This window comes from Polypterus senegalus, chromosome 6, assembly GCF_016835505.1.
Source record: "Polypterus senegalus isolate Bchr_013 chromosome 6, ASM1683550v1, whole genome shotgun sequence".
NCBI classification, from domain to species: domain Eukaryota; kingdom Metazoa; phylum Chordata; class Cladistia; order Polypteriformes; family Polypteridae; genus Polypterus; species Polypterus senegalus.
Genome location: NC_053159.1, coordinates 144,660,955 through 144,677,498, shown reverse-complemented (window position 1 = coordinate 144,677,498; position 16,544 = coordinate 144,660,955). Strand labels below are relative to the sequence as shown.

General features: G+C 36.1%; 1 protein-coding gene across 1 annotated transcript in view; it reads left to right on the top strand.

The window, feature by feature from the left end:
- arhgap15 (Rho GTPase activating protein 15) overlaps positions 1-6,989 on the top strand; it is a 657,673-nt gene extending 650,684 nt beyond the window's left edge. The window contains exon 15 of the mRNA XM_039755090.1: positions 5,945-6,989. Within this exon, the coding sequence (XP_039611024.1) occupies positions 5,945-6,125 (181 nt within the window). The 3' untranslated portion in view covers positions 6,126-6,989. The remainder of the gene's footprint in view (positions 1-5,944) is intronic.
- Positions 6,990-16,544: the final 9,555 nt, after the last annotated feature.

Sequence of the window (16,544 nt, the reverse complement as noted above, 5' to 3'; positions counted from 1 at the left end):
GGAATGTAGAAAGTTAACACATGTATCCATATAAACATGATCCCATGAGGAATATGAAAATAACTTGGTGTGAAATGTTTATCACTGCCTAAGAAGCTGTGCATTCATTCAAACCCTTGAAGTCTTGGCAGTCAGTGGTAGTCAAACAACTACAATATGAGAAACTGATTACTACCTGAATATACACATGCGTAAAAATGGAAGGGATGAGCACAGAGAGACCGTGGAGGTTTACAGTGACGTTCTGTAGGCCAATTTTGGATGAATAAGTCTCATTTGTTTTATTGTCACCCATGACATGCACCTAAAATGAATGGCACCAACTAAAATCTTAGGTTTTGTTTGCTTAATGGGGGGATAAGAAGAAATGTCAAAACCAGCTATGTAACTGTTACCTGTAAGCTCTTACCTGTACAAGTATTACTCTTTGTATTGTACCCCATAACTCTAAGGACCTCTATATGAAGCTGCTTACTAGCTAAGACTATCTTTATTTCCAAAACTTTACTTCTAACCCAGTTTAACTACTGATAGATAGCTTCACAAAAGTGTGCTCTCATGCTTTATGGAATGGGCAGTCTAGATTCATGACTTGCTAGTAACAATCAGACAGAGACAATGTTTTTAAGCTTTTACTTAAAATTTATAGGAGCAAATATAACCAATACAAAGAATTAGATAGATAGATAGATAGATAGATAGATAGATAGATAGATAGATAGATAGATAGATAGATAGATAGATAGATAGATAGATAGATAGATAGATAGATAGATAGATACACAACCTGGGTTGTCTTATGCAGTCTTAATCCAGTCCATTTAGCAACAGCAAGGATACAAATGACGTTTTTCCAGTTGGTACAGTTCCTTAGTTATAAATTATATATCCTCAATTAAAAAATGTAAAGAAAATGACTTCCTGCTGGAGAGAATACTCTATGTGCATGACAGTAGAGATTTGAAAAGCTCCATGAAGGTGTCCATAGCAAGATTTGAAAAGCTCCATGAAGGTGTCCATAGCATCAACTAAGCTGAGCTCTTTACAAAAGTGTGAGAAAATTACTTAGACAAAAGCACCATTATCAAACTGCATTTAAGAAAGTGAACTCTTCCTGAAAAGTATCTTTAAAAAGGCAGCTACTCTCCTCTTCCCTTCCTGCACACACAAAATTCTTGGATTATCTGTTTTCTTCTCCGCTAACAAAGCACACAATAACCCTGTTTAGTTTCTCAAAAGACAAGAAAGGTTATCGAATCATTATCATCAAGCTCAATGACATTTTCCCATCAGAATCAAAAGCTGCATTTTTCTTACTAAAGAAAATTCTATGAATCTTGTTTTTCCTTTCAGCTTCCCCAGAATACACTGCACTCATATTCAGCCTGACAAGACCTTCAGGCTTATCTCCCATACAGCAGGTGTATCATCCATACACCATTATTAATCACTGTGGTTAATCTTTTTAATTGATCGATTAAATACAACTCTTAAATAATGGTATACAAATTGTTAGGGTATATTTTGAACAAAAACATTCAAAGTGCATTATAAATGTTTTCATAACTCCACAACTACAATAATCAAGCTGGCTGGTCTTCTAATTTTGACCTATTGAAGTAGTGTTGAGAACTGAATCTGCCACGTTCTCCTTTATAATTAAGCTAATGTTACATTCACTTTCAGGGCTTTTGCTCGATTGAAACAGGTTTTTAATGAAACTCAGCAATGAATGTGAACTACTGTTTAGGAGAATGGCCCTCTAGTCAGGATGCTACTAATTCTAGAAAACCTCTTCAGGTTACGCCATTACCTCTGGGCCTTTACCTCAAATTTTGAAGACCAAAATGTTTTGTGAGTTACAATGTTCTGCTGTTTGCTGACCTCTATATAGTCCTACTACACTTTATCACTTTGACAAAAACACAATGTCATCAACCAAGAAATCTTGAGAGATCATTTTCTGTTGCTGATTCTGGGTACAGTTGTTTCATTTTGGAACTTGTCTTACTTCTGATTGCTTTTCCTAATTTTGGTTGCGGCTTCAAATGCATGAACTGACCTTACTCTTGAGCAAATGTTTCAGTAATTGTAATACCATGCCCAGAGTTTGCAAATTATAACAATTCAGGGCAGACTGAACCCTGCTGGAATTTAAGGTGGACACATTTTCTGATCTCCTGATTAAAAGCTGAAAACCTCATTCATTACACATCAGCCCAAACAAACTGAGAAATACCTTCCTTTGTTTATAATGTTTTATAGAAATATTGGTCTTAGAGGTTCCAAGAATTCTTTTAATTATTGTCACTTGTCCATAAATGCCACATGGAACATTTTACACATATAACAACAGCTTATTTTTATTTTTATACAAAAAAAAACATCTGGAGTTCTTCAGTTTTGTTTGCAACAAAAGCCCAGTGTTCTCCTTATAAACATTTTGTCGGAATGTTATGGTTTAATATTTGAAGTCAACCCTCCCCCCGGCTCTGGTACTGTAAACTCTATAACCGTACTTTCTCTGAGATATAAAAGGTGTTACAAAATGCATACAGATGTGAAAGGCTGTGCAAGCAACATTTGATCCATATTTCTATAACTCTGTTTTATTCTTTCATTGTATGACTCTTCATTGTAAACTGAGAATCCTGTAAACAATTTCATGCTGCTCATCCTAAAGAACCTAAAATGTGGAGTAATATGCATAAAATAATATGACATAACCTTAAAAAAAAACGATGTCATATAATTAAACCGCATTTTCATACTATAGGTGGCACATTGGGGCAGTGGTTAGAGCTGCTGCCCCAGAGATCTCATGTGCTATAATCAAATCCTGTGCCTAGCCGTTGCGTATGTGCAGTTTGTATGCTCTCCCTGTGTATATGTGGGGCTTTCTCCAAATGTTCAGTTTTCCACCCCCATTGTTAATTTCATTAGGACACTAAAATTGGCCCTGTGTGGGCACGTACAAGAGTAGGCAATGCAGTGAACTGGGACCTCATCCAAGATGTGTTTTGGCTAGTGGGACAGGCTTCAGTCCCCAAGATACTAAATTGGATTAAGTGGGTTTGAGAAAATTATATGTATTAAATGTAACATATTGCTGTTAGTGATGTTTAAAATGAACAGGCCCCTCATATTGTCACTGTAATGATGTGTATATGGGACTCAACAGACATGCTGCAGTCTATTAATGTTACATCTTTGAAAATAGATCAGGTTTCCTAGCCATACAATACAGTATGATTTACATGATGTAACAAACACAATATACTTTATAGATTATTCCAATATGTTTTCCTAAATGTCCTCTCATATCTTCTAATTTTCTTTTATTTTTCAATTCCTGAAGAGAAGTTGAAATAATAATATAGATTAGTAAGTAATTATTACTTATTAATAGATAGATAGATAGATAGATAGATAGATAGATAGATAGATAGATAGATAGATAGATAGATAGATAGATAGATAGATAGATAGATAGATAGATAGATAGATGAGGCATCATGTGGACTTATTGCTGTTGGTATGGAGGAGCCCCGGCAATGTTTCTTAACACCCTTCTGATAAATAATTCATTAGCTGAGAAGTACAGATTGTTAATGTTTCTGAGAGAGGATGTGCAACATTGTTCATAATGGCACACAGTTTTGTTTTCATTGTCTTCATTCTTTTCTCCTCTACTACCTCCACTGAGGTCAAGAGAGTGTTCAATAACTAAGTCTTGTTAATCAGCTTGTTGATTTGGTGGGCCTTTCATGATGTTGCCAGCCCATTACACCACAGCATAGAAGATGACACTGGTCATCACAGAGTTATAAAACATTGCACCACTACCTAAGCCCACTCCTTCTTTAACCCACTCACTAAAAATCTCAGACCAGCACTCAGTGATAGCAGTAAAGAAAAGTAAAAGTGTATTTACATATTTACATACAAGGCAAATACTTTTTAACATAACTCCACACCCAACAACAAATACTTTGCTGTTTCCAGAACAACGTCAGAAATTAACAAATTACAGTGTGAGATGTAGTTGCTATGGGTAATCAGTTTCTCCCCAAATACCACAGTCCAGTTTTACTGTCCTAAATGTTGTAAAAGGGTGATGGAAGCTGGAAGCAAGAGAGAATACATAGCTCGCTAATGCCAATAATAGTAACGTTCTGTCCTACCAGAAATGTAGCTGGGGGCTCCAGAACAAATACAAAGAAAAAGTTTATCTTCTAAGAAGCATTTCTCTTGTGGCTTTGGACAAAAAAAAAATCCAACTTCCAGTATGTTGCACCAGTTGTGGATTTCCTGTGCTAGCGCCCAGATGCTTCTTGCTTCACCTCCAGATGTCCCTCTCCTCATATCTTTCCGGGTTAAATCCCCTTTAGGCAACTGTCCTGTCCATGCCGTGCCTTCTCCTTAAAGGTGCAGTTCCACCATTATGAAGCAAAACTACATCAACAAAGGTATACCCTAAATTAGGGGGCAAATTAACAAAAGGCACTCGTTACAACATGTAAAGGATGTCATTACTCACATTAAATGAGTGCAGTCTGGTAAGGAAAACGAGTCTGCTCTGCCATTTCTTATGTAGTTCCTCTATGTTATGAGACAACGCATCCCTGATGTGGAGCCTCAAGTACTTGTAGCAGTGCTCCACCACCACAGTCACATCCTCAATAGTGGCCAAGTGTAGAGGTTGTTCAATGTAGTGTTAAGTTGCAGACAATTCTCTTTGCACTAAGAAACAAAGTTCTCCACTTGACTGCTATACTCTGTGTCATCCCCTTTATAAACCATCAGAATATTTCTGCAACTGACATGAACTGGTGTTACTGTATTCATAGTCCATGGTGTACAGAGTGAAGATAAAAGGAGATAGGACTGTTCTTTCGGGTGCTCCAGTGTTGCTCACATCCTCATCAATAATAATGTAGATTTAATAAGTAATATTCAAATATTGATGCCAATGTGTGTTTTTACAATGTACAAAGATGGAACTGTGTTGTACCTCATGTATACTGACAAAGTCAGAGGATACTGACAGATAGATATGATAGATAGGTAGATATGGAATGTTCTAGATAGATAGATAGATAGATAGATAGATAGATAGATAGATAGATAGATAGATAGATATTGATCCCAAAGAGGAAATTCACTTTTTCTTACAAAATCATATATTAAAACAATAAGAAAGCAGAGGAAATGTTCAGAGGCAAGTAAACTTTATTGAGGACCTGCTCACTTCCTTGTCACTTTGTCTGGACTTTCCTTCCATGGTATTGGCATCATGACATAATACAGACCTTTTAAATGTCTTTGATGACTGGGTGAAGCAGTGCATCAAGCTAGAGGGTAGGCTAAAAATACAGTTCTTGGAGGTGGTGTCAGATGATATTAAAAGAGTTGGTCTCAACCACAAGGATGCTCAGGACCATGGAGAGTCAAGGAAAAAGATGATAATTTGGGGCAACTGGCTAACCTGGATATATTTAGAAAATGGAAGTTAAACCGGTAGTGACAAATAATTATGATGTGTTACATGCCGTGTTATCTTTGATTTGTCTTTTATTTGACTGACAGTCCAAGGCAAGCCACTTTTGGTACCTTAGGATTACACACTTGATGTAAAATAAGCGTCAGTTTCTTCTTTTATTATAAACTTACTTACTTACTCATAGGGTAGTACTCTGTTCTAAAAGTTTGAAGTCGTACTTGTCATCGTTGGATGCTTTGCCTATGTGTTATGTACAATTTAAGACATTAAGGATACTTGTAGTTTTGACAGCAATTAATGTATTTACTTCACCATTGTTATAAGTGAACAAGAACTCTCAATTGTCATAAAATAGCTACATTTTATTTTCTAATCAATCAAATCTGCTTGCACACCATGTTATTTAACTAAACTTTCTTTGTCTTTCTCCTTGTTTAACAGAGTCATCGTCCATTCTTCCAAAAACCTCATGTCGACCCAAGGCTTGGGCATAGTGTTTGGACCAACTCTCCTGTGGCCGGAAGTTGACAGTGTTAACATGGCTGTGCACATGGTCTACCAGAATCAGATAGTCGAAATCATTCTAACAGAATTTACTGAGATCTTTGGACCTGGTCACTGAAGCACTTGGTGGACTCTTTATTATCTTTAAATAAGCCATGCTTATTTACACATCAGTTGTTGGCATCTGCAGACGTGTGCTCATGTAGTTCATATACATATTTCTACCGATCATGTAGTTGTTAAATCCCACATTGTTACACGTCGTGCAGTCTGATTTGCCACTTCTGATTTGATTTCTTCCTTAATTAAAAGTCATTATCTTTTGGGATGGGTTTTATGAAAAAGTCACAGTGATTGAAGTGTGTGGTGCTTTGTTTTTGGTGCAAGGTATGTCAACAGGCAAAATTATCAAAGTTTTCCACTTTCGTATATACTGTACATACTGAGTATCATCTAGAGTTGAGTTTTCTGTCTGCATAGTTAAGACTTGTAAATTAAAATGAAGTGATAATTAGTATGTTCCTGCAAAACAAACATTAATTTGTGTATGTTGCCTTCTCTGCAACTGTACATAAGCAATAACTAGACATATTTCTGCTGTAAAGAACTAAAAGGCAAAATACTACATACTTCAGACATTAAATTCACTTATTTTAAGATTGATAAATACATATTTTGTATAATTCATGTATTGCCTATATTTTTTAAGTACATGAACATACATATTATAATTCTTTTGAAATAAATATTTTTTGTCTTGCAAAGGACTTCTTTTACATATTGCTCAATGTATAACAATTTCTTAAAATCAAGATCGACTGATGTATCAGGGTGTTGGAAAATGAAATCTTAATATTGTGCAGCTTAATTATTTTCATGCAGTGTAGCTGGCAGAGAAGAGATGGCTGTATCTGTTTATCAGCTCAGAGTTGAGTTAATGTTATGGTATCAGCTAATGACAGTCAGGAATAAATTTCACATAGGAGTTTGAAAAAAAAATCAACACTTTAAAGATGGGATCACTTTAGGCTTTTCTGTTTCTAAAGAGCCCTTTGGTATTTCTGAACTATTGGAGCTCAAGGTTCAACCCTGCTATTTGGGCTGTGAAAAGGCTTAGAACGTGAGTTGAAAACTGTCCATAGAAACTTGGCATATAGACATTAGCATTTGGCTAATTCATGTTGGCTGCATTTAGAGACCACTATTGTTGAATATGCAACTGCTCAGACAACACAACTGGGTATGATAGGCTTAATCCAGCCTCTGACACTTTGGGAAACTGCCAAAGACAGAGACTCTGCTTGCACCTGTATCCATTTACAATTTGTTTCAATTGTTAGTTAACAAAGATCGACAAATGTAAAGCATAAAATTTGAAGTGCATTATTTCAGGTATTTGCTTACTTCTAAATAGACTCAATTGAGCTGTGGCACATTGGCGCAGACTTGAAAGACTGCCAGTGAAGCTCACAGTAGGTTTATGGTTCAAGAAGCATACCTCTGACATTTTGTACATGTTAAATAAGGTGTAAGAATTCTTTTTAGTCTAATAAATATGATAAAAACATGGAAAAATGTTATGTTTCTGAAATAAACAATTTGTTATAATTGAGTACAGTTTATGGCTTTTTATTTTTAGTTTCTAACAGCTACTGCCCTTTTGTAAAACACAGATATGAAAGAACAGTAGTTATATTTTTTCAAGCCTGTATTACACTATGTTATTTTCTCATACTTGAATAGAGGAAACATTAAAAATGACACACTTCCTAATATTTGTTAAGAAAGGCATAAGAGTGACTCTGATTGCCATGTAATGTACTTGTCAACCCTAACCTGGGAGAACTGCTGAATGAAATTTTACAGCTGTGTTTTTTTATAAAAACAGCAGAAAAATGTATGCAACTTTGTGAGAAAACACAGATAAATATGTATTATAATATTTTACAGATTCTAAACAAACCCTTAGTGTCCTTTCACATGCTTTTTGAGATCTATTCCAAGTTCCCTCTGATTTTTCACTTTGCATAGAATATTGATTACACACATTTTTAATTATCTGTCTCATTTATATTACATAATAATATAATAAGTTTAGTTTTTCATCCTGAAATTTTTAAGTGTGCCATATAATAATGTAATTTATGCATTTTCATTTTAGAATTGTCTCAAGAGGTGGCACGATGGTGCAGTGGTAACGCTGCTGTCTCACACTTAGGAGACCCGGGTTCGCTTCTTAGGTCCTCACTCCGTGGAGTTTGCATGCTCTCCCTGTGTCTGCGTAGGTTTCCTCCCAAAGGCATTGGTGATTCTAAGTTTTTCCTAGTGGGTGTGTATGTGGGCTGGCACCCTGCCTTGGGGTTTGTTTCCTGCCTTGTTGGCTGGGATTGGCTCCAGCAGACACCTGTGACCCTGTAGTTACGATATGGTGGGTTGGATAATGGATGGAATTGTCTCAAGATCCAAAATGAACAAGTGTGCTCATAAATATCTTGTGGAAAATGTTTGCCTGCTCCTGCCATGTCATTTATTAATAGAGGAAATATGGAGATGTGCAGTAAGTAGGCATGACTGATGTTTTGGGAAGCCCCTTAAATACAATTTTAGGATTTGGTGTCATGAGAATCTGATCACAGATTCAACTTCTTAAGCCCCATGATATTCCTTACTTCCTTCTTCTTCTTTTCATTCTGAGTTTTGTTGTCTGTACTCTTATTTTGTTTAGAATAGCAGGAGAGACATCCTGTTCTAACCCAGGATAGATGTCATGTACGTGTTTCACTACCAGATTTAGAATTGTATCTCTGAGCTCACATATTATATAAAGTTTGGAACTTGTTGATCCCTTCAATCTGTCTATCTTGGCTTTCCATTGAGTTGGCAACTGTACTCGTCTTCTTCTTCTACTTCATCTTTTGCCACTTCTATGTGGGACTGATGTGCTTGATCAACCTTGTCCATAAAGCTCAGTCCTGCAGCTCCTCCCCAGACCGACTCTTATTCCTTCAGATCTTCTTTAACTCTATTCATCTATGTTTTGGACTCCTATATTTTCTCTTCCCCTCTACTTCCATTCCTATCACTCTTTTACCCACATATTCATTATCTCTTTCCTCGCTACATGTCCATAACACTTCAACAAACTTTTCTGAACTTTTTTAGATATCCTCTGCAAATTTAATTTATTAAGATATCCAAACTCTACCTGGGACTCATTACAACTTACGCCTAACAAATATGACATAAAACTGAAAAGGAGTTATGCAACATCCCCAAATGGCATATACATTCATCTGTCTTGAATAATCATGCAGTGCTATTAGGTGGGTACCCAAGTTTCCTACCTGCTTGGATGTATTGTGGTATCGATGCATTTGGTGATCTGTTTGGGGATTCTGGCCTCAATTTATTTCAGGAATTTCAATCTCACTTTGATATTCCCTCTTCCACCTCTACCTTCTACCTGCAGCTTCATTCGGAGTTTAGGAAATATGGTGTCTCCTTTATATCTCTTTTAAAATATCATCCTCTTTTCTCTCTTGCTAGCTTCTTTTTCTCATTCATTTCTTTACTCCCTGCTATGGAAGGCTTCTTATAAACCCTTACTACTCATCTCTCAGTGATCTCAGGATCTCACAATATGATCCTCTCCTCTTTGTTGGGATACAGTTTACAGTAATATCACAATTTTGTCAACAAATCACAACCATCAGTTCACTCATTTTAAATGTGTACACAGGCTCACAACCATCAGTTTTTAAATGTGTTCATGGGCTATATTTTACTTGTCCATTAATGGAACATATAGTAAGTCCATTCACAACTGGGATTCTTATGTGCAAAGATTTGTGATGCAGTCACTCTCTAGGTCAAGTGTAGTGGTGTGGTAAGTTAGCGCTGCTTAATTCCTGCTGGTATAGGGTGTGTGATCGGTGCCATGTGGATTTATTTCACAAGTTGATTGTTTTTATTTTTGACATATTGATTTTTTTTTTACTTTATTAAATACATTTTTAAAAATGACGACAAACATGTAAGAATTGCTATAAGGACTGGGATATCCTGTCATAAGAAAATCCATCCAGTGACCAGAAGGGCAGTTCTCTGGTCTTAGAACCAGAAAGTAAAGGTGAGGCAGGGATACAGGGGAGTACTTCAAAAATGTTAGGAATCAAACTCTTCAACTGTAGAAAGAGCACAAGAAGTCATTGTATAAACAAAAAACATTTCTACATACTTTGTTTTTTTCATTGTCCCAGTTGACAGCTGGCTGTGTTCCAAATAATTGTTTTCTCTATTTTTCTATCCATAAATGAGCCAGTTCTTCCCTCTCCTCATCTTATTATATAAATAAAAGACAAAAACTCAAATATTTTCACCCACTGCATCTGAATGTTAAACCCCTTTAGTGATCTCCTAAGGTCTATAATAGTAAGAGCACTCAGTACATTTAAAGTAAGAAAGTGTATATAAACAATTTCAACACGTGTAACTAACTATTTCACCTCTAAACATACCCTCTAACATTCCAGGTGAAAAGCATCACCACCTTAAGTTACCATATTGTACTGGCAAAAAGAAAGTATATTTTTAATAGGTTTTCTAATAAACCATACCCTGAACACAAACAAAATGAGAAAATGTAACATTTCTAATCTATCTAAACTCAACAGACCGAACATAACCTAATCAAAATTACATTTGTGGCTTAAGAATTGTTAGGTAGAAATACAAATCTCTACACTACTATGTTGTGATAGTTCCTATTACTGTAAGTATAATAAAATTATGCCTGCATAATCTAATCCATAGTCACAATTTGACTGTATTTGGATCATTAGGAATGTATTTCTTCATATGTGGAGAATGTATAATTTATTACCATCAAAATATAGCATATACACTAATATCATTTTACCATAACAGGATTTAATCATCCATTTATAGATTATAGTACCTGCTTAATTTAGTTAAGAGTTGCAGGAGTTGGTATCAAAGTCCATCTGAACACAAAAGCAGGGACGAACTCTGAAAGGAAATCCAGTCCATTGTGTTCTACCACACATCCCTAAACCAGCGGAAAATTGCACAGTGGGTGGGCCTGGAAACAACTGGGTGGGCAAGCTTTGGGACATGCGTGGGGGAGGCCCTGAAGGTTAGAACGGCTCAGTTTATTGATGATCTGTTGATTTGAGGTGTGTAATAATTGACGATTAAATTAAAATTAGGGAGGGGCCTAACTTCTGATTTGGGAGGGGGCCTGGCTCTGAATTGCCCCTGCCCCAAACATGTCTAGCAAATTTAGAATTTCTCCTTAATCCTACACACACATTTTGGGATATGGGAGGAAAACCCATGTAAGAACTCGGGAAGATGCAAAACCATACAGACGTGAGGATTAGTTAAACAATTATTTATAAAAAGTAATGCTTGCTACAGTTAATATTATACATCCATCTTTTAAACTAGCACTATTATTGCAAAATTTCTGAGAGTGTTACCTCACCATGATCACTGGGATAAAAGCAGAACCTACCAATTAATCTCAGCCACAGTCAAGCCAACACAAGAAGACCACGCAGGTTCTAGAGAGGCACAAAGGCGATCTGGTCGGCAACTGAGCTCAGGGTCCTGGAGCTGTCAGGTAGCATCATTATGTCACTCATAATTTAATAATAGATGTTTTACAAGCTGTAATCAACACAATAGTATTAAAGCATATTAAAATTAGCATAACATTTATGTAACAAAGAACTTCATGACATGAGTTTCTTTATATTTTAACTGCTGTACTCACAGATGATAATTACTTAATATATTAGTTGTTACAATAAATTGTTACACAAGCATTTGAATGTTACTGTTGGAAATTTCTTAATTACCTGATTTCTGTATTTAAAACTAATGCTATCACAAACTATTGCTCTGATTTCTTGGGTCAACATGTCTAAAAGAATACAAGAAGATCTTAAAAATGCAGCAGAACAGAAGCCTCACCAGGTTGTTGCCTTAAAGGAAAACCAAAGAATAAAAATAACAAGTACAAAGGAAGACTTTTTTCCTGGATTTTCACTGAGCTAATGCCAGGAATATTAAAATATACAAACACACAAATTATGATCGCTACAAAGCTGTGAAGTTTAATTTCATACGAATAAATATTCAGTCTTTCATAAGGTCCCTCATCAAATTAGTACAGTTGGCAGGAATTGCATTATGTTGGTTTATTTTTGTAGACAAATTGCTGCAACATTTTTGGCAGGCAAATACTCACATCTTATAAATAGGGATTACTAGAAGCCAGCCCCCTCCATGGAATTTGTGGAAAATGCAACTTACCCAGTGCTGGGCAAGTCTACGTTGGATTGGATTGCCAGTTTGTGTTCAATTATGCCATCAACAGCATACATGGTACAAGGGCACTTTAATTCAAGATCGGGCGGCCACTCCTCAGTACTTTCGCGTTATGCATTGACTTTCACTTCTCGTAATCGTTCATCATGATTGCAACCAATTGTGTTATTCAAAATTTAGCACAAATTAAACATGTCTAAAAATAACTTAAAATTTTCAAACAGTTTAAACTCCATTATGTGCAATTCAGTGCTGTTGCCTATTGTAAAGTCTGAGAGTTAAATTTGAAAATTGTTGCTTTGGTGATCTTCCCAGAAGTAAAAACTGCAACTTCATTTTTAAACAAATGTGATTTAAAATATAAAATCAGATGCTGTTAGGAGGCTTTAATACCTACACAACTGCAAAAGTAGAGTATGCTTCATAGATGTATTTTGTTGTTATTTAAACATTATTATTCTCTATCTTTCTGTCCCTTTTTGGAAGCCACTTAATCAACTTTTTGAGGCTGGGTCTTTTAAAAACGGAGATATTTTGAAACATTCCAACTCACTTGAACCACAATGGTACCATTTACCAAAAATAATCCATCCATCCATTAGCTAAATTTATTTAATCTAAATGTTGAATCAGTAAGAGCAAAAGCCTATTTCACCAATATCAAGGACCCTGGAGGAGGCATCAGTCCATCGCAGGTCTCATTCACATGCACATTCTTCATCACTCCTATTAGACCAGTATACAGTACCCAGACAACATAACACATGTGTCTTTGAGACACAGGATAAAGAAGACCCAACGGTTGCAACCCACGACCCATTTTGGGTATTTTCAGAAACCCTGACCTAGATATTAGAACATGGATCTCAATATTTTGTCTCTAAATATTTTGAGAAGATCTTATTAGAATTTTAAAAAACTGCACATACACAATGCATCTTTCTATACATCCAGGTGTTTTCTACGGTGGCCCTAAAGTGCAATGCAGAAAAACAAATTAAATCAAAAACTAAATCAGAAAACACAAAAACAAATTGGAATCCCAAACACAATTCAGAAAAGGAAGAAATAAATTGAATACGCAAGAACAAATCAGAAAATGTAAATACAAATTGGAAATGCAAAAACAAATCAGAAACCGCAAAAACAAATGAGAAAACACAAAAATAAATTGAGAGCACAGAAACTGCAAATGCAAATGGAGCAGCATGCAAACAAAATGACTGCGCCAACAAATTGAGATGCATGAAAGCAAAAAGAGCAGAGCATAACGCAAACCGAAGTGAACAAAACAGTGAAAACTAAACATTCATGATGATTCAATCCCAGCTTTTCAAGAGTGGTGTGGTATTTTTATATAAATTATGACGTTTGCATAACTTCAAGCACTCTCTGCCAGAGCAGTGTTTAAAGCATTACAAACATGTTTCAGTATTTTTAATTGGTAGTGAAGGTATAACTTAATGCTGACAGCCCTCTGTTTTGAAAAACATTTGATACTGGCTTTACTTTTATTGCACTAGTATACAAGCTACTGACATGTATTATATTAACACCAGTAACGGTGCACTGCACAAATAACATGCACTGAATACACTTGACTTGAGCGTTTATAGTTTTCATTGTCTTTCCCTGTACGTTTAGCATTTGTTTGCTCAGAGTTTGATGCTCTTGCTGTTTCCTGAGCAGCTCTTTTTTTCTCCACTCTAGTGGCCTACTTCTTCTCTTCTTTCGTTGGCATCTTTTCGCCTTAAAACTGATTAAGTCGGTGTTTGTGCTGCAATTACTATAATTTTTCACTTAAGCTGGCACTTAAGTTTTCAGTCTGCCTCAAAAATGATTTAAGATATGATGAGGTAGGGGAAGTGATGGCGAAGGTGGTAGGGATGAGAACAGCGCCCGTATGTATGCGCTACACAGCTGCCCTGCTGGCCGCTGCCGAGAGTTGATCTACAATAAAATAAAATAAAAATAAAAAGTGGAATAACCGAGGAGGTCAATTATCACCTTGAAAACGGACAGTAGACATCACATATGTGTACCAAATTTCAGGTCAATGGTTCAAATGGTTTGCGAGCTACAGGTGATTTAAAATCCTGGACGGTAGCGTATTATATAAGAAGATATGCAATGTCATGTTTGTATGACAAGTTGTACTCCTATATTATTAACTTTTCATGTCAACACAATTGCAGTATTATGTGTGGACCTAAAATGTATTGCAATGATTCAAAAATAAGAGAGAAGAGGAAATTAAATCAGCCTCTTTAAGCCAGAATGCTGGGATGTGGCCCTAAAAAATACCGTTAGCTTCTTCATCTCATACACACCACACGTCTTGATCTCACTTTGCACACAGAAGGTCAGAGGCAACTCATATGCCAAACTTTCTACCGGTTCTGTGAGCCGACACAAGGCCAGGGTCCACAATGATACTCACAGGAGACCAAGCATCAGAACCGATAAGCTTTAGTAGTCAGGGGATGCGTTGTCAAAAGTGCTGTGTCTGCACTCCCGTGTACCCGCTTACTCATGGGGCTGCTTTTATAGATGGCATCTCCAGGTATTTCCGATCTTTGGGGCAGTGTGCATCCATTGGAGGAGTGTGTCCTTCTCACATTCGCACCCAGCGGCTCAATAATAGTGTCATTAATGTGTATTATTCATGGATGAAATAGATAACTATTTCACTTTGTGGAGTCTGCCATAGCAGTTTGTTGCAACAGCACTTTTGATCGTTTCGGTCCCAGATCCAGTGTGATTCAGGTACTTTGCTGTATACTTAGTCATAACCACTTTCAGTATTTGATATTACCATATTTAGAAAGTAAGTATAAAAACAGTCAGATATTCCCCTTAGTGTATGACAGTTTTATATTAAACCCCAAAGTCTTTCATGTCTGTCTTCATACTTTAGTCCGGTCACTCTGTTAAATGCTACCAGAAATGCCGGCAAAGCCAGAGGTTAAAAGGAAAAGAAAAAGAGAAGCAAGATGGCAGTAAGTCACGAATCAATTACAGGATACAGTGATACCAAATTTCTTCTGTCTATTTAGCTATTTTTTCCATTGAAAGTGTTACATACACAAGATTGTCAGTCCTGTACAGAATGTTAGAAAACCATAACATAATGCTGAGGAGTGTAGAGATCTCTTTTACCTTTCAGCGTTCTTCCTTCCATGATAGCACTCGTTGTAAACCTGAGAATGGATTGTCATGTGTATTTAGCTTTCACTGTTTTACCTTCTTCCACTTGGGTTATGCTCTGCTCTTTTTGTTGTCTCAGTTTGTTGTTGGTATAGCATGGCCTCACCTTGTATAGCATTCAACTTTGGCTAGCATGTATTTATCTCCCTTTGATTTTTTCCATAAGTACTCAAACAAATGTAAAGAAATTAGGCTCATAGACTACACTGAGGTATTGATCATTGTTTATTGATTATTCTTTTCCTATTGCTATAACTGCTATACAGCCATAATATATTTGATATTAATTATTAGAGTATATTTTAATCTGCATATGCTTTTTTATATTCTCTAACGGGGCATTAAAAAGTGTCTTCCAGCCAATAGCTTGGATTTCATTTGGTTTTTTCTTTATGCATTTTTAAAGATAAATTGCAATATAATGAGTAAGTGGCCACTTCTAGAATATAACTGCAGGCGAGCTGAAGCGTACAGAAAGAAGACGACTTAAATAATTATGGGGCCTGAGGCAAAGGCATGAAGTTCAGTCAGTAATCCCATATATGGAGGCTCATAAGATGTGTATCTTTAGATGATGTGAAGCTTTTAGAAGCGGTACCTTTAGTGTACATTGATTTTAATCAGGTTTTTTGAGTGATTAGTGATTGAGACATACTGTAAGTAAATGATTTTAACTTCATTTGAAGTTCAAATGATGCTGCTCCTACATATTAGTGTAGTATTCATGCTTCCAGCTTATGTGAAAATTCCCAAGTGCTATTCAATTGGTGCACTTTTTTCAATAATAGAAACACTCTAGAAAAGACAAGATAACTTTTTAGATCTGCGATATATTAGATGACTGTAAACCTATTATGCAGCATTTTATTCAGGCAGTTATTATTCTTAATATGAACAGCATTGGGCCCGTCCACATAAAGTACTAGTTAAAGTGAAAGGGCTCAAAGGCAATGAAAAGAAACTCCACTAAGTGTCA